The 17,893-nt window shown below is 49.8% G+C and overlaps 1 protein-coding gene across 2 annotated transcripts in view; it reads right to left on the bottom strand.

Moving 5' to 3' along the window:
- Positions 1-6,305: 6,305 nt before the first annotated feature.
- ANKRD35 (ankyrin repeat domain 35) overlaps positions 6,306-17,893 on the bottom strand; it is a 28,293-nt gene continuing 16,705 nt past the window's right edge. For both annotated transcript variants that reach the window (XM_035099399.3, XM_035099400.3), the window contains exons 9-14: positions 16,059-16,096; positions 12,434-14,794; positions 11,471-11,560; positions 10,081-10,146; positions 9,703-9,800; positions 6,306-8,237 (exon numbers count right to left, since the gene is read on the bottom strand). In XM_035099399.3, coding sequence (XP_034955290.3) covers positions 9,738-9,800; positions 10,081-10,146; positions 11,471-11,560; positions 12,434-14,794; positions 16,059-16,096 — 2,618 coding nt within the window. In that variant the 3' untranslated portion in view covers positions 6,306-8,237; positions 9,703-9,737. The remainder of the gene's footprint in view (positions 8,238-9,702; positions 9,801-10,080; positions 10,147-11,470; positions 11,561-12,433; positions 14,795-16,058; positions 16,097-17,893) is intronic.

The raw sequence follows: 17,893 nt of genomic DNA, 5'->3' as shown, positions 1-17,893 counted from the left end.
AGAAAAAGAAAGTATCAGACTCTCCCAAATCCAGAAACAGTTCAAAACCACTCCTCCCCGTCATCTGGGAGGTTTATCTTGGCAGTTGGAACCCGGAAACCCAAGTTAACAGACCCAGGCTGGTTAAAAAAATTTCATCACAGTTAAAAAGAACTTCTTTCTTTCTTTCTCTTTTCTGCCAATGCTGTGCTGCCCCCTGGAGCTCAGCACTCCACAGCGCCAAGCAGAACTGAATAAAAAAATTCCTTCCAGTAGCACCTTAGAGACCAACTAAGTTTGTCATTGGTATAATAATAATAATAATTTATTATTTATACCCCGCCCATCTGGCCGGGTTCCCCCAGCCACTCTGGGCGGCTTCCAACAAAACAGAAATTCTAAAATACAGAGATCCATCAAACATTAAAATACAGAAATCCATCAAACATTAAAAGCTTCCCTAAACAGGGCTGCCTTGAGATGCCTTCTAAAGGTCTGGTAATTGCATGCACACGAAAGCTCATACCAATGGCAAACTTAGTTGGTGGCGCGGTGGGTTAAACAACAGAGCCTAGGGCTTGCCAATCAGAAGGTCGGCGGTTCGAATCCCCGCGACGGGGTGAGTTCCCGTTGCTCAGTCCCAGCTCCTGCCCACCTAGCAGTTCGAAAGCACGTCAAAGTGCAAGTAGATAAATAGGTACCGCTACAGCGGGAAGGTAAACGGCGTTTCCGTGTGCTGCTCTGGTTCGCCAGAAGCGGCTTTGTCATGCTGGCCACATGACCTGGAAGCTGCACGCCAGCTCCCTCGGTCAATAACGCAAGATTAGCACCGCAACCACCCCAGAGTCGGTCACCACTGGACCTAATGGTCAGGGGTCCCTTTACCTTTTTAAGGTGCTACTGGAAGAAATTTTTTTATTTTGTTTCGAACAGGGCAGACCAACACGGCTACCTACCTGTAAGCAGAACTGAGCCATCCCACTCATTTATATGGCTCATATTTATCAGTGGTTTTCAAAGTGGTTCCCACCCCCCCTGGGGGGCGGTGGGATTACCCAGGTGGGTGCTAAGAGGCAAGGGAGATGGCAGGGGGGCACTGGAGGTGTAAATGACTGGATCAAGTTCATCAAGCAATGTGCAAGATTTGCATTTTTCTAATACTCGCTTATCACCTTTGCAATTTATTATTTAATGTGAAGTGTTTAGGCACACGCCTGAAACAAGCATAATGTGTGAAGGGCCCCTTCAGCACACAGAGTGAGTGTCTTAAGAATGTAGATTGGCAAGTGAGTTGCTCTGTAAAACAAGGGTCTATTGCCACTCGCAGCAGTTGCAAAGCCTTCTCCGCAATTTCAGAGTTGGCAACATTTCCTGGCGTGGCTTGGAACCACCCCACATCATGTCATTTTGCCCTGAAACACTTTGAGGAATTGTGGAAAGCGTCTGAGAGGGCCTCGCGCTCTTGAAACCCTCGTTTGGAAGTTTTAAAACAACAAAAACCACTGGACATCTCGTGTGATTAAAGGTAAGTAGCTCTCCCAACATCCCACAAAGGTTTCGGATGAAAATTTTGGAGGGACGCCAGCTTGCCCAAACTACCCTGAGAACGGGAGAAGAACTTAAAGAATATTCAGCGCAACACATTTTTTGAGTGCATAAATGCCCAGTTTGCAAATTCAGCCAGACAGACAAAACCCACCTGAAGTGTGAGTGGAAGGGGCAACATCGAGATGTTGGCTGAAAGCAATATTATTTATTGTGATCGTTCACCAACAGGACCTGGGCTGGGTCATAGCAATTTTAAATTCAAAATTCAGAACAGTTAAAACAGATTGCAGTTGCAGGAATAGGGTGGGCTCTGAAAACAAACATCTCCAACAACAAAGGCCAGACACAGGCATAGGCAAACTCAACCCTCCAGATGTTTTGGGACTACAACTCCCATCATCCCTAGCTAACAGGACCAGTGGTCAAGGATGATGGGAGTTGTAGTCCCAAAACATCTGGAGGGCCGAGTTTGCCTATGCCTGGGCCAGAGTAAAGAGGTGTCTCTTCAGGATTTGCTAAAAGCTGTATAGTGAAGAAGCCAGGCACAACTCAACAGGGAAGGACTTCCACCTGGGCCACCATCACCCAGTATTTCTGAGGGTGGTGGAACAACCAAGAAACGCCCCCCCCCTGCTGATCTCAGAGGATCTGTGGGGAAGGAGGCAGTCTTTCAGGTATTTAGAGCTCGAGTCATTTAGGGCAGTGTTTCCCAACCTTGTGCCTCCAGATGTTTTCGGACTACAACTCCCATCATCCCTAGCTAGCAAGACCAGTGGTCAGGAATGATGGGAATTGTAGTCCGAAAACAGCTGGAGGCACAAGGTTGGGAAACACTGATTTAGGGCTTTAAGCACCCATGTGAGCTCCTTGAACTGGGAACCAGTGAAGCTATTTTAAAAGTAGGGTTTAAAAGCAGGGTTGTATGGGTTTCTAAACGGAACCCCATCCAGTCACCTGGCCACTGCATTTTGGACCCTTTCAAGTTTCCAAGTTGTCTTCAGGGGCAGCCCTATGTAGAGCATGTTGCAATAATCCTCTCTGCAAGTTTCCAGAGCGTGAAGTACGCATGTACTTTTGATCAAGCTTCACCTTTACCATCATCTCGTGGAGACACACCCAGCTTTTGCAAAGGAAGGTGCTCACTCACCTTATCTTCCCTGGGTAGTAAGTACATAAGGACCTAAGAAGAGGTTGCTGGATCAGGCCAATGTCCCATCTAGTCCAGCATCCTGTTCTCACAGTGGCCAACCAGTGGAATGCCTGTGGGGAACCTGAGCACAGGAGCTTTTTCCTTGCCTGTGGTCTCCAGCAACTGGTCTTGAGAAGCATTTACTGCCTCTACTATGAAATCAAATGGCTAGTAGCCATCAATAGCCCTCTCTTCTGTGAATCTCTTTAATCCTCTTTTAAAGCCATCCAAGTTGGTGGCCACGGTCACCCCTGTATCCTGTGGGAGGGAGTTCCATAGTTTCACTTTGTTCTGCATAGAGAAAAGCTTTCGTCTGTCCTGGATCTTCCAACATCGTGGGCCATAGTGCCCTGTGACCATAAGCATCTCCTTTCACTACGCCTTCTCTCCAGTCTCTGGTGAAACGGCCACAGTCAGAGGAACAGCTTTGTGTTAGTTCCTGTCAGGAGTATGGGCAGGAGTCAGGCTCTGGGGCCTGTAGTGCTTTGCAGGACTGGGGCCTGCCTCAGCTTGTGCTGGAGAAGCAAGGAGTGGCCACACAGGTGAAGACCTCAGCTTGTGCTGGAGAGGCAAAGAGTGGTCACTCAGTTGAGGCCACTTGATACCTCACTGCACCTGGTGGCAGGAGCTGGGAGGGATAAAAGCTCAGCATTTCCCTTCAGCTCTTTGCCACAGCAACGCTATCCCTGCCTGGTTGCCTCTGGCCTCTTGCTCCTTGGACCCTTGCCTTGCCGACGCCTTGATTCTTGATCCTTGGACCCTTGCCTTGCCGATGCCTTGCTCCTTGACCTTTGGACCCTTGCATCGCCGATGCCTTGCTCCTTGGACCCTCGCCTTGACGATGCCTTGATCCTCGACCCCTGGAGCTTTGCCTTGCTGACGCCTTGCTACTCGACTCCCTGACCTTCGCCTCTGCCTTGCTCCTTGACCCTGCGACTGCCTGCTGCTGGACCCTCAGCCCTGCACCTGTTCCTGCTTCTACATCACCATCTTGCCTCTGGTCCTGACGCCCTCAGTCAGGGCTTCAACCGCCCGCCGACCGGACTGTGACAGTTCCTCCCACAGCCCAGGGAAGGCATTTCCAGCGTCCCTTTCAAGGAAACCAAGCAAACAAGGAAGTTGGCAAGGCTTTCCACCAACCGTGTCGGTTTCATCGGGCAAATTCAGAACGGATAAAAGCAGAAGGCAGAGATCAATTCAGCACATGCACATCTAATAATTTCATTTGCGGTTTGTTCTGTTGATGTGAAGGGGGGGGCGGGCGGCGCGAGAGCAATGCCGGGGGTGGAATCCCCACTCCAGGGTAATTGGAAACTTTGCTCAGCTCTTTGGCAGACATTGTCTACACCAGGCACCCCCAAACTGCGGCCCTCCAGATGTTTTTTAGCCTACAACTCCCATGATCCCTAGCTAACGGGACCAGTGGTCGGGGAAGATGGGAACTGTAGTCCAAAACATCTGGAGGGCCGAAGTTTGGGGATGCCTGGTCTACATCCTGGAGGCGGCAAAGCTTCCAGTTGCTGGAAACCACAGAAGAGGAGAAGGCTCCTGTGCTCAGGTGTTGCTTGTGGATTTCCCATTGGGGCATTTGGGTGGCCACTATGAGAACAGGAGGTTGGGCTAGATGGGCCAGTGGCCTGATCCTTCTTAAGCTCCTCCTTAAGACAGAGCTGGCCTGCCCCTAAGTTGATATGGAGTGCCCGTCTCAGGTATCAGAACCCCACCACTTCTTCTGCCGCCAAGGTGGGGTTCTGGTATGCAGTCTTGCTGTTCATCTTCTTCATCCCAGGCAGAGAAGCCGCTTGGCAATACTTAGAGGAGTGCCCTGGCTGCTGTCGAGTTTGGTGAGAGCTGGGGCCTGGGGGCGACGGAAGTGGTGGTAATGCAATGGTTGGCAGAAGACAGTGGCAAGCCCCATGTCGCCTCAGGTGGCAAAATGAGACGGGCCACCCCTGTCTTAAGGATTAGGTACTTTGAGCCAGGGAGGGTGCAGCAATTCTGTATTCCGTACACAGCACCTACAGTACACAGCACCTACAGCTGGGTATGTTTAGCCTGGAGAAGAGAAGGTTAAGGGGTGATATGATAGCCATGTTCAAATATATAAAAGGATGTCATATAGAGGAGGGAGAAAGGTTGTTTTCTGCTGCTCCAGAGAAGCGGACACGGAGCAATGGATTCAAACTACAAGAAAGAAGATTCCACCTAAACATTAGGAAGAACTTCCTGACAGTAAGAGCTGTTCGGCAGTGGAATTTGCTACCAAGGAGTGTGGTGGAGTCTCCTTCTTTGGAGGTCTTTAAGCAGAGGCTTGACAGGCATATGTCAAGAATGCTTTGATGGTGTTTCCTGCTCGGCAGGGGGTTGGACTGGATGGCTCTTGTGGTCTCTTCCAACTCTACGATTCTATGGAGTAGCACCCTGAGTGCTTTATTATTATTTTTGCCCTGCGAAATTCTGGGAAGGCCATCAGCTTGAAAACTGGGCTATTTCTCTCTGTTCCCTAACTGGGTTGGCAACCAACTCTCCCACTCGCTCCACCCTTTCTCTATGGAAACAGGTTTTTTTGTCCCTGGCTTCCCATTGCATTGTGGGCCTATGCTGCTCTTGCTTAGTTAGCTTCGGAGGGGGAGGGGGACCCCTCCAAACACACGGGGGTCCATTTGGGGAACAGAAATGCAGAAAAAGGGGCGAGGGAGAGAGGAAAGGGTGGACATGAGAGGGTTTCACTTTGCCAGACTCCCCTCTTCAAAACGGGTTATGCCGTTTGAGGGAATTTGCAAAACGAGAGACCGTTTCCCGCGGCTCCCAGTCCCCCTCTTAATTTTTGCCATGCCAGAATGAAGCACATGTAGAGACACTCTGCTGGACGGCTGCCATATTTATCATACAGCACGAAAAGGAATCTTGTGCAGGAATTAAAGCTACAACCAGCATGCATATTGTCATTGGGGAGAACTTCACTGCCCTAAGATGTGGTGCCTATCGCTGACAGTTTGCCACAATAGTCGTAAGGACCCTCCATGGCCAGGAGCAGTGTACCTCTCAATGTATCACTGTTGCTGCTAGGGAGCAACAGTGTGCAGAGAGGCCGCTGTTGTCTTCATGTCCTGCTTGTGGGCATCTGATCAGTTTCTGCTGAGGCGTCTGATTGGGCCCTGTTGGAAAGAGGATGCTTTTCTGGATGAGCACCCACCTTGGTCTGATCCAGCAGCCAGGCTTTTGGGGCTCGTCCACATTTTCACTTGAACCATATTCTGATGGTGTCACATCCTGATTCATTCTCCCAGGTATGAAAGCGATTGCACCTTGCGGAAATTCAATCCCACCCGCTGCATTGAAGCTCGGTTAAGCAGATCTCTCTTCAGGCTTTCTACGCAACTGATAAGGTCCGATTCAGCCCCAAAGATTGCGTTTCCGCAAGGCAAAGCCACGGGACGATGAGAAAAGCTCTCAGACTGGGTGGGGGCAGTGATGGGATTAATTGGCACACAATATGATCAAAATATGAGTGAAGCAAAATTATGGACAAGCCCTTTGACATGCTCAGAGAGGGTGACCCATGGGATAGACGTGTGGGGAGGAGGGAAGAGGCAACAGACTGTAGGCATTTCTGCCAGGCACGCATAATTTATTTGAGCTCTTTCCGCAGGACTCAATGCAATCTGCATTTTTCTTTTAAAGAAACAAAACTAAACACAAGCATGCACGCTCTCTCACACAGTTGTTAAATACACAGTAGCACGGATCTTTTTTAAGATGAAGCAGCAGCAACCACCCATCTCTAGGTGATCCAAACAAGATTAAACAAATAATCCTTGGCAGAGGTCAGAGTGCATGGCCTTGGGGTACCTGCCAACGTTTTATGAAGGATGCATCTTTGCAAACTGTCACAGCTGTGATCCTTGCAGAAGTGCTCAACCGTTAACCTAAAAGCCACTCTCCCTTCAGAGGAGGGGGAAGCAGCTGCCCTAGACACTGGATGTGAGGCACTACTATGGATGGCAGAGATGGGCAGATCAGAGGCACGTGGGACCCAGTCCGCAATGGTGCATCCTCTCACGTAAGCCTTGCTGAAATGAACAGGAGTAGCACAAGAGCATTACTCCCGTTCATTACAGCGGGCAGTTCTGGATCACCCAATAGGCAGACTAGGCTCATGGAGGAGAGGGTGATTGATGGCTCCTAGCCACAATGGTCCAAGGGCCGGAGGCAGCAACGCTTCTGAATACCAATTACTGGAAAGCTCTTGTGCTCAAATCCAGCTTGCAGGCTTCCCACAGGCATCAGGTGCTGGCCACTGTGAGAACAGGATGCTGGACTAGATGGGCCCTTGGCCTGATCCGCTGAAGGCTCCTCTCATGTTCGCTCTGCCAGAGACCCCAGGCACAGGTTACAGTGTCAGACAACTAGGACCTGAGTTCAAATCCACACTCTGGGTGAAGCCCTCTGGGTGCCCTTAACCTCCATTACACACTTGTCTTCCCCAATTTTTCTGCTCTCTTTTTGTTTCTGATCTCTACCTAGAGTCAGGGGGTGTCCTACTAACATTGATCAATTTTTATTTTTAAAAAACATTTTCTTTTTACGGTTTATAGCATGATTTTTATTTTAAACCAGGGGTGGCCAACTCCCAAGAGACTGTGATCTACTCACAGAGTTAAAAACTGGCAGTGATCTAACCCCCCCCCTTTTTTTAGGAAGTAGGAAGGCCCATTTGGGGGGGGGGTTGGGGGTCAAAGTTGTTGAGTTTTTTCAGGGAGGAGGTAAAATGTTTGAACTTTTTTTTAAGGGGAGCCACAGTTGTTCAGCTTCTTTGGAGGGAGCCAATGATCTACCAGTGATCTACCGCAGACGTCCAGTGATCTACCGGTAGATCACGATCTACCTGTTGGACATGCCTGTTTTAAATAATATGTGGGAGAGGGCACCATACTCTGTCCGTTGCTTGCGGCCTCTAAAGGTCTTCATCTGGCCCTGTATGTTGGGTCTTGACCCCAGGGGGTGGAACCCTACTGGACCAGGGCCCACTGTCAACTGTGTGGTTGGAGGGGGCATCTCGCCATCTCTGGCACCAAAATGCCTTGGGGCGAAGGCTCATCGCCCTGGAATAAGATGGGGCTGTTTCTTTATTCTCTTCCCTTATAGTCTCTCTTTTACCACCGTTGTTCACTCTCCTTTCTGTTCACCAGCCCAGTCCAAATTACCCATTCTATAATAATAATTTAAAAAGAAATTTTTTTCGGGGGGGGGGGGAGACAGAGGAAGATATAAGACTATTTTACATACAAAAATTCCCAGCACAGCACACGGGTGGGAATCACGGTATGGGATCTTTGCTCCCTAGCACATAGATTTGCCACTTGGACAACTCCGGAAATCAAAACTGACTTCTGGGAAGAGGGTGTGTGTGTGTGTGTGTGAGTGAGTGAACCGGTGTCTTGATGCCAGAAAGGTGCAGGAACCACAGACCAGGATTCTTCTTGCCCTCCTGGTATTAGCCTCTGCCATGGAACGGAACCTGGAATGAGAAAATGATTTGAACGCTGTGTATAGAACCAAACATTGAAAATGTTTTACAGAGCGCCTGAAAACGCCATCTTGGTAGTCACGATAACCCCAGGACTAATTGTTCATTGCTGCAAGAATGAGCTCACTTGTGTTAATCTGCTTTGAAGCCTTCGTTTGGGTTCAATTAGTTGGGAGAGGATAGGCTTCTTACAAGCCGCCTGCCAGCTACTCCCTTATCTGAGATATGGATGAGAGAGTTGGGAAGGGGCCTCTGAGCCACGGGTGCATTAATTGGGCTACTGATGCCGGCCTACGTAGTTTGCTTGGTGTGTAAGTAATGCTTAACATATTAGCACTTGGCAGGCAAGTCATGACGACCTCTCGCTGCTGTGGTGTCCAACTCGCGTCTGTAATGGCAGCGAGGCTTTGCAGGTTGTGTTGTTAAGATGACACCTTAAAGGGCGCTTTTGACGTCCTTTGGTATCCCTGCACCAAGCCACTTTGGGCCTGCGGATCAGCATAATCGACATAGGATTCATGAGCTTTGCCACAGAGCTGTCTCACCTCTTGGGGGCAGCACTTGCTTGCACGTCCCGATCTTCATTTTGGAATCGATTCCTAACCCAATGCAACAAGAAATCTGCTTGAGTGCATGGGAAGGAAATGAACTTTAGATGGGCTCAGGGCTGTCTTAAGCATATGTGGCACTGGAGTGCAAAGATCCACCCGGCACGCCCCACCCCCAGGTTGCCCAGTCCCAGGTGCACAGGAGGGCGGAGCATCTTGCTGGCTCGGTCGCCCCCGAACTCACGGCGCAGAGCCTCCCGCAGCAGAAGAACCCGCTGCAGCGCTCCAATCGACAGGCAGGCTCTTCCCCGGACTCAACTCTCGGGCCCCGGACTCTCTGCCTGGCGCCCGGGTGCCCCACACCCCTAGTGCCTATGGGAAAGATGGCCCTGGATGGGGTCAGAATTCTGAGTGCTCTGAGCACATTTATTTGGGTGTGCAAAATAGCTTTCCCCCACCTCTCTTTTTGACTAGGTCTGGGAACTTTGATGGTTGTTGGCTTCTACAAGCCACCAGAGTATTACTATTACTATTACTGTTACTATTACAGTCATACCTCATGCTACGTCCGCTTCAGGATGTGTCTTTTCGGGATACAGACGAGCCAAACCCGGAAGTCCCGGAACGGGTTACTTCTGGGTTCGGCGTGCCCGTGACCTGCATGCATGCGCAGAAGCGCTAAATCGCACTTTGCACATGCGCAGAAGCAATGAATTACGTCACATGCCTGTGCAGACGCAGCGCTCAGGATGCGACCTTTTCAGGTTGTGAACAGGCCTCTGGAACAGATCCCATTCGCAACCAGATGTACCACTGTATTACTGTTGTTGCTATTTTTTTAAAATTGTATTGAATCCAAAGGTCACAGAGCAGTTCACAACCAAAAAAATACATAACAACAATCTCACATGAAGGGAAAGTGGGAGGCCTGGAAATTTGCCAGTCAACCATCGTTTGTCCTCAGGATCCGCAGCAGCATCGCATGGACTTCCTCGTCCATGAAACCCTGAATTGGAGAAATACCACACATCAGACCCTGGGAAAATTCACCAGCATTTTAGCTGAAATTTCTCCCCATAGTCACTTTTCTGTATTTATTTACTGTATTTTATTGCATTTGTAGCCCATCTTTTTCTCCAGGGAGCTCCAGGTGGCACACTTGGTGTGTGTCCCCCCCCCATTTTATCCTCACAACAACCCTGTGAGGTAGATTCAGCTGAGGAGCAGTGGCTCAGCTCAAGGTCACCCAAGGCTTAGGGAGACAAACATGTCTCTGAAATGCTTACTTGGGCTGCGTTGAGCAGGTGTGTTCTGTAGATGGCCACAATCTCTTGGTGGTTCTTCTGGACAACCTGAAATACAAATGAGTAAGCCAGTGAATTACAAATGAGCATGCTTTTGAATTCTGGTGCTGGAGGAGACTCTTGAGAGTCCCATGGACTGTGAGAAGATCAAACCTATCCATTCTGAAGGAAATCAGCCCTGAGTGCTCACTGGAAGGACAGATCCTGAAGCTGAGGCTCCAATACTTTGGCCACCTCATGAGAAGAGAAGACTCCCTGGAAAAGAGCCTGATGTTGGGAAAGATTGAGGGCACTAGGAGAAGGGGACGACAGAGGACGAGATGGTTGGACAGTGTTCTTGTAGGCACCAACATGAGTTTGACCAAGCTGCGGGAGGCAGTGGAAGACAGGAGTGTCTGACATGCTCTGGTCCATGGGGTCACGAAGAGTCGGACACGACTGAACGACTAAACAACAACAAGCCAGTGAAATGAAGTCCACAGACATTCTCCTGGCAGAAAAATGGTGGGGGACTTCAGGTGCAGGTTGCACAACAGCCTAACCTACCTCACAGGGTTGTCGGTGGATTAAATGAGGGGAGAACCATGTATGCCACCTTAAGCTACTTGGTGGGAAAGGTCAACTATAAAAGTAATAAATCAATAACAGCAGGGGACATGGGATGGGACAAGAAAGGAGGAGGAAGAAAAGTGGTTGTTTAAAACAATGGGAGAAGTCTGAATAGATTGGGGAGGGAAGAACATGGAGGAGCTATGGCTAGGTTTTTAAAATTTTATTTTAAGGAAGTCTTAACAAGGAGAAATAGTGGAGGTGGGTAGAATACAGCAAACAGTTTCTCAACTCCCTTTTCGCTGTACAGTACTCAATCCTTGTTTTAAACCACCACTTTATTCCTCTCAGTGTAACCTCCGGTTTGCTCTGCTCAAACCTTTGCCATTATTTAAAACAGGCATCCCTAAACTTCGGCCCTCCAGATATTTTGGACTATAATTCCCGTCATCCCTGACCACTGGTCCTCTTAGCTAGGGATCATGGGAGTTGTAGGCCAAAACATCTGGAGGGCCGCAGTTTGGGGATGCCTGATTTAAAACTACCATTTCCCCCCTCTCAGTATACCTCCATCTCTGCTCAACACAAACCTGAACCTTGGTCTCTCCTAGTCCTCATTTAATCCCCACAACAATCATGTGAGGTAGGTTAGGCTGAGAGGTAATGACCAGCTCAAGGTCACCCAGTGAGCTTCATAGCTGAGTGGGGATTCAAACCCTGGTCTCCCAGGTCCTAGTCCAACACTACTCCAGTGCATTATAGATAGATAGGTAGCAGTCTCTATAAACTGAAACAATTGTGGGGGGGGACCCCCATGGCTCACTTCATTCTGCAGCTGGAGGCGGGCTCGTTCGCTGCGCAGATTAAGAACTTCGCTCGAAAGCTTCTCCGTTTCCTTCAGCAACTTCCTGATCTGAGGGGATATGATAAAACAGGTGGCATCCAAGTGAAATCTATTGCAGGGAATCCCTGAGCAGACTCCTCAGTCTTAGTCTTCCCATCTATAGAATGGGGTAATAACATGGTAAGGGGGGGTTGGACTAGATGACCCTTGGATCCCTTCCAACTCTACAATTCTACGATTCTATGACCTTACCAACAGGGCCACCAGTGCAGACTGGTCAAAGTTAATGGTAGATTTCTAATAATGCTAACAATAATATTTGTTCCCCCCCAAGATGGCCCTTGCAATTCAGACAGACCCAGTAATGCCAGGGGTTCCAGTGAGGGAAATGGCCGTCTGGTGTTAATGGAGAGAGAGTTTATTGGCTGCATTCAGACAGGGAAGCTTTGCAAAGGTGCAGCGTGATGAACTGACAACCACAGTTTGCAATCCTCCTATGCACAGATCTTTTCTAATTCTCCTCTTGCTCCTTTGATCTTGACAAATTTACTGGTTCTGCTAAAAATATGATCAATCTCGATTCTCACATACATTACATTCATTCTTAAAAGCATAAAAACTCAGCTGTTATCGGGCACCTCGTACCCTTGAACTGTGCTAGCCAGTCATGATAGGAACAGCTGTTTCAAAATCTGGGCTTTGATATATTTTTGAGATATAACCTTATTTACGTGTTTTCATAAATTTACAAGAACTGCTGCCTGAGATTGGATTTCCCCCCTCTTCCCTCCCTGTCCCTTCCTCTTGCATTGCACGGGCAGGGACTGCCTTGTTTTAACTGATTCTACATTAGCCACGTTGGGAGCCCTTTTGGACACAAATAATCAAGGCATAAGGCCAAAAGAGGTTAGCTGCCCCAGCCCTCGAAATTTCCCCTCCTACCTTCCCTTCTCTGTCCTGGCAGGTCCTGGCCAGCTCTTCCATCTTCCTATTCATCTTCTCCATCGCGCTTTCCATCATCTGGGACTTCCCTCTCAGCTCTTCCACCTCCTCCTCATGCTCAACAGCCTCAGCGATGAGCTCCTCATTCTTCTGCCTTTCGGAAGCAAGGTCTTCCTTGTGGCGGGAGCATTCCCCGCTCGCTTCCTCGTATTTCTCCTGAAGGGCAGCCAACTCCTCTCCCAGGGCTTGCGCTCTGACGGACAGCATGCCACGGACTTTCTCGTGCTTCCTGAGGGCCTCCTCTTCCTCCTGGCGCAGTTCGGCCATCTTGGTGACGAGGCGATCGAGCACCTCCTTCAGCTGGGCGGCCTCCTTGCCTCTTCCTCCCAGGGAGACCTGGATGGCTTCTAACACCCCTTTCAGCTCTTGCAGGCCTTCCTCCAGCTCGCTCATCCGCTGCCTGACCTTCCAGTTGTCTCCGATGGCATCTGAGGCCTCGGAGGAGCCTTCCCGCCAGGCCCTGTCCTCCGCCACGGACAAGTCAAGGCCGTTGTGGTTGGCAAGGAGGCTGCGGTCCACCTCGAGGGCATGGCTCTCCTCCTCCATCTCGGACACCAGCTGCAAGGCCTCGTTCTGCTTCTTCACCACATTGTCCAGCTTCCAGTGCAGCTCCTTCAAGATGCAGCTGTCGAGGTTCTCTGGCCTCAATTGGCCGGCCTCTTTGGACATTTGCCTCAGGAAGGTGTCCCTCACAGATACCATCTCCTTCCTCTGGGCCTCCAGCCTCAGGCGCAGCTTCCTCGACTCCTCGCTCTCAGCCGAGAGCTGCTGGTTCAGAGAGTCCACCGTCTGCTTCAGCTCTTCCACCAAGCTCCCTGGTGCCTCTGCCTCGGCGGGTCCATCTTTCGGAGAGCACAAACCCTTCAGCTGCTCCTGGAGCTTCTCTCTCTCCCTGCTCAGCTCTGCCAGCTCCTTCACGAGGCTGCCGTTGTTCTGCTTGAGGTCCCACACCTCCTTCTCCAGGTCGGAGCTCTTCCTGCAGGGGCGGGCCTTGTTTTCTGCCACCTCAGGCTTTGGCCTGAGCTTGACCTGCCCGGAAGAGCCCTCAGGGAGCTGGCTCTTGCCTTTCCCGGCTTTTCCGAGTTCCTCAGGGGGTTTGGTATCACCCACGGGCAGCTTCTCCTCATCCTCCATGATACCATTCTCTTCTTTTCTGTGATACCCGTTCCTGTTGGCCACAACTCTGGACCCGGAGGCCAAGATGGCTTCCCGGAGAGGCCTGGCTTTCTCCAGGAGAGCAGAGTTCACCTGCTCCAACTTAGTCAGGGCGCCTTCCAGACCCACCACAATCTTCTTCCAGGCAGACACACTCCTCTTGACGGCCCCCGATGGCACCGCTTGAAACTGCAGCTTGCTCCTGAGGGCCTCCTCTGCCTCCCGCTTCAGGGCCTCGTTCTCGGAAGCCACCTCAGCATTCTCCCTCTGCACTCTGGAATATTCCTCCTCCATCTCTGTGAGGAACTGGGACAGCTTCTCCCCGGGGGGGAGCCCACTCTCTTGCTTCTCCAGCTTCTCACACTCTCCCAGGTGCTTTGCCAGCAGCCCACGCAACTGCTGGTTCTCACCTTCCAGCTCCAGCGCACGGGCCTCTAGCTCCTTCAGCGTCCCGCTCTGGGCCTTCTTCTTTGCCTCGTAGACGCTGATCACGGCCCTCATGTTCTCCATGTGTCCCTCCATCTCCAGCACCCTCCTTGCAGCACTCTCTTTTTCCTGGAGGGCTGCCACAATTTCGTCCCGGAGGCGCTTCAGCTCCTCGTCGTGGCGTTTCCGTTCTTCGGCCTCCTCCTCACCAGGCCATAGGACTTTCTCCTCCTGGGCCATAGGGGCCTTCGGCTCCTCTTTTCCTGCTTCTTGCACAGCTGCCATTTTGGCTTGCTCTTTCTGAAGCTTCTCTTCCTCCTGCTGCTGCTGCTTCCTCCTCTTCTTCAGCTCTTGCACTTGGGCGGCCAAGAGGTTGAGGTAATAATCTTCTTCTGTGGCATCGCGGCTGTACCGTTGGCTCAGCTCCTGACAGCCCTGGCTCCCTCCGCCCCCCTCAGGAAGGAGCTGGTTGATCTCCTGCACCTGGTCCCAGACCCTTTCCTTCGTCACTTTGCACCCTTCCAAGAGGGTGTCGCATTCTTTCCTTTTCTGGTCCAACTGCAGTTCCAGCTGGATTACTTTCATCTTCTCTTCTCGGTACCTGCTCCTCCACTCCTTCAACTCAGGATCCTCCTCTTCTTCATCATCGCTTTGGTCCCCGACTTCACTCTGGAGATTCAGGCTGCTCACATCAGTCTCTCTCCCACTCTCAGATGGAACCTGGAGGCACAACCCAAACCAATGCATGAGCTAACTGAGAGGAAGAAGGTTTTGACCCATCTCAACAAGTACACATGGCTGCAAGACAGGGGGGTGTTGGTTTCAGTACCATGGATAGCTCCTTCCTCAGAGATGTGCCCCCAGGAAGAAGCTGTCTGTGGTACTGAATTCACCAGCCAGTGGTCGGTGAGGCCAAAGACACAACTGAGCAGATAAATTAAGGTAAATTTTACCTTTGTGCAGTTGGGCTAGTTTGTATTCTCCCTCCAGACAAGTAAGAGGCATTCATAGAATCATACAATTGTAGGGTTGGAAGGAACCCTGAGGGACATCTAGTTCAATGCCATGCAATGCAGGAATCTCAACTAAAGCATCCATAACAAATGGCCATCACTAATAATAATAATAATAGGGTGGGTTCCAGCAATTAAAGCACAATATTAAAAAGAGTTTAAAACAACTTACAAATGCAGAAAAAAATGTGGGTTTTAAAATATATACATTTCAAGTGTCGAAGGCCAGGGTAAAGAAATATGTCTTCAGCATTCGATGAAAACTGTATAATGAAAGTGCCAGACACACCTCGGGGGGGGGGAGTTCTACAACTTAGGGGCCATCACAGGGAAGGCCCTCTCCCAGGCTGCCACTACCGCAAGCTTTTGAGGGTGGTAGAACAACCAAGACAACTCCCTCTGTCAGTCTTAAGACCTGATAGGTTCTGCAGGAGAAAAGGCTCCCTTTCAGGTATTTGGAAATGCCCTCCCATCAGATGTCAAGGAAATAAACAACTATCTGACTTTTAGAAGGCATCTGAATGGAGCCCTATTTGGGAAGTTTTTAATGACTTAATGTATTTTTAATATTTTGTTGGAAGCCACCCATAGTGGCTGAGGAAACCCAGCCAGATGGGCAGGGTATAAATAAATATTATTATTATTATTATTATTATTATTATTATTATTAGGGACCTGTGTCATTTAGGGCTTTAAACACTAACGTAACCACCTTGAACAGGGCTTGGAATCAAACTGGCAACCAGATTTTTAAAACAGGAGTTAAAGGAGATCTAAATGGAAACCTGGCCAATAATGTGACTGCAGCATTTTCATAGCTGCCAAGTTTTCCCTTTTCTCACGAGGAAGCCTATTCAGCATAAGGGGATTTCCCTTAAAAAAAGGGAGAACTTGGCAACTATGCATTTTGGACCAGTTGAAGTTTCCAAGTCGTCTTTTCCAGGAAAAACAAATGAGCACCCCTTTCTTACCTGTGAACCAGTCTCTGATGAATAATCGAATCCTAGTTCTGTGGAAGTTGAGAAAAAAAAAAGGATTTGAGCGGAATGATATTCCGGTAGCGCATATCCCCAAAGCACTTTGTTTGCCTACCTCTGCCCTGAATTCCTTCTATCCAGGTCACAAGATAGGACTCAGATACTGGTAAGCAACAAGAAAGCGGAATGAGTAAAAAAAGGTTATTGCTCTTGGACAGTTAACCACATTACAACGAATGTTTCTGGTCGTGTGAGTTGGACCGCCTTGATCATTGTGAATGAGTGGTCAAGGTCAGGGTTGGGGGACTTCTTTGAGCCCGAGGGCCACATTCTCTTCTGAGCAGCCTTCTGAGGGCCACATGCCAGAAGTGGGCAAAAGAATGAATATGCCTTTACTTTGTACAGTAGGCTGGTTTGTACACCCCACTCTCTATCCTCCGTCCAGATAAGTAAGATACGTTTTATCAGAATTTAAGGACAAATTCCTGCCAGACAGAAGTACAATCGGAAGCAAGGCTGCTGAGGGGTGCAGATAGAGGTCAGATAGAGAGGCCTAGTTGTGCCTCCTGCCTTGAGACTTAGGGGCCCCACACTTTCAATTATCAGATGAAGCCATTTGGGGTGCAGGGACCCTTTGTGGAGAGCGTGGTGCTGGAAATGTGGTTTTGCTGACTGCAGTGGGAATGCCTTTTCCCCTCCACTTATGCTCTACTTCTCATTTTCCAAATAAAACAGATATTGGTGCTTCCTCTTCCAAAGAAAACAGGGATCTCCTTAGCGCACCTGATCCCAGTGGAGCCCCACTTGCAAAGGAACATTCTAAGGCTCACTCTAAGCTCCTGGCTGTGGCCACGCCCATACCTGCCACACACCTGGCATCATATGGGACATCAGGTGTGGGGGGCAAGTGGGCGTGGTTTGTGGTGAATGACCTCACAAGTCAAACGGAGACCCTTGCCGGGCTGAATTGACCCGAATTTCCCTTCCTGTACCCCCAAGGAACCCCCAAGGAACCCTGCTACCCCCAAGAATAGTGGAAGAAGCTGCCCTGTCACATTAAGATCCAACCACTTGTCTGGCTGACTTCATAGAGATAACAGGAGACACCATGGTTAAGAAGCAACATGTTTTGGACCAGCCTTGGAACACCCAGGAGCTCGGGAGCCGCAGATCTGGACGCTGGGCAGGGGGGCGATTGGGTTGTCTAGAGAAGGTCCTACTTCAGTGTCCTTGAATGCCCCGAATGTGTTAGCAGGCCCTCCTGATGTGATTCTGCCACCAGGAAAGCTCTCCTTGACCCCAGAGAGGTGTCCGAGGTCACATCAGATAGATAGGTGGCTGTATCGCCTCCAAGAACATGGCAACAGTTCTACTCATGCAAGGAGATCTTGCCTCCTTGCAGGAGCGTCCACTTTCTTGCCTAGGGATGACCACCGTGCAAATGACTGTACCTGCTCCACTGTTCAAAAGGGGCACTCAGGGGTTTGGAGCATGTCAAGCGTTGGGAGAATGTCTTAGTTTGCACCTAGCCATATGCCTTAGAACAGGGTCCCCAAACTAAGGCCTGGGGGCCGAATGCGGCCCAATCGCCTTCTCAGTCTGGCCCACGGACGGTCCGGGAATCAGTGTGTTTTTACATGAGTAGAATGTGTCCTTTTATTTAAAATACATCTCTGGGTTATTTGTGGAACCTACCTGGTGTTTTTACATGAGTAGAATGTGTCCTTTTATTTAAAATGCATCTCTGGGTTATTTGTGGGGCATAGGAATTCGTTCAGATTTTTTTCCAAAATATAGTCCGGCCCCCCACAAGGTCTGAGGGACAGTGG

The sequence above is a fragment of the Zootoca vivipara genome, chromosome 16 (assembly GCF_965207765.1).
Source record: "Zootoca vivipara chromosome 16, rZooViv2.hap1.1, whole genome shotgun sequence".
NCBI lineage: Eukaryota > Metazoa > Chordata > Lepidosauria > Squamata > Lacertidae > Zootoca > Zootoca vivipara.
The sequence above is the reverse complement of the archived record's forward strand: the minus strand, read 5'-3'. Positions and strand labels throughout refer to the sequence as shown.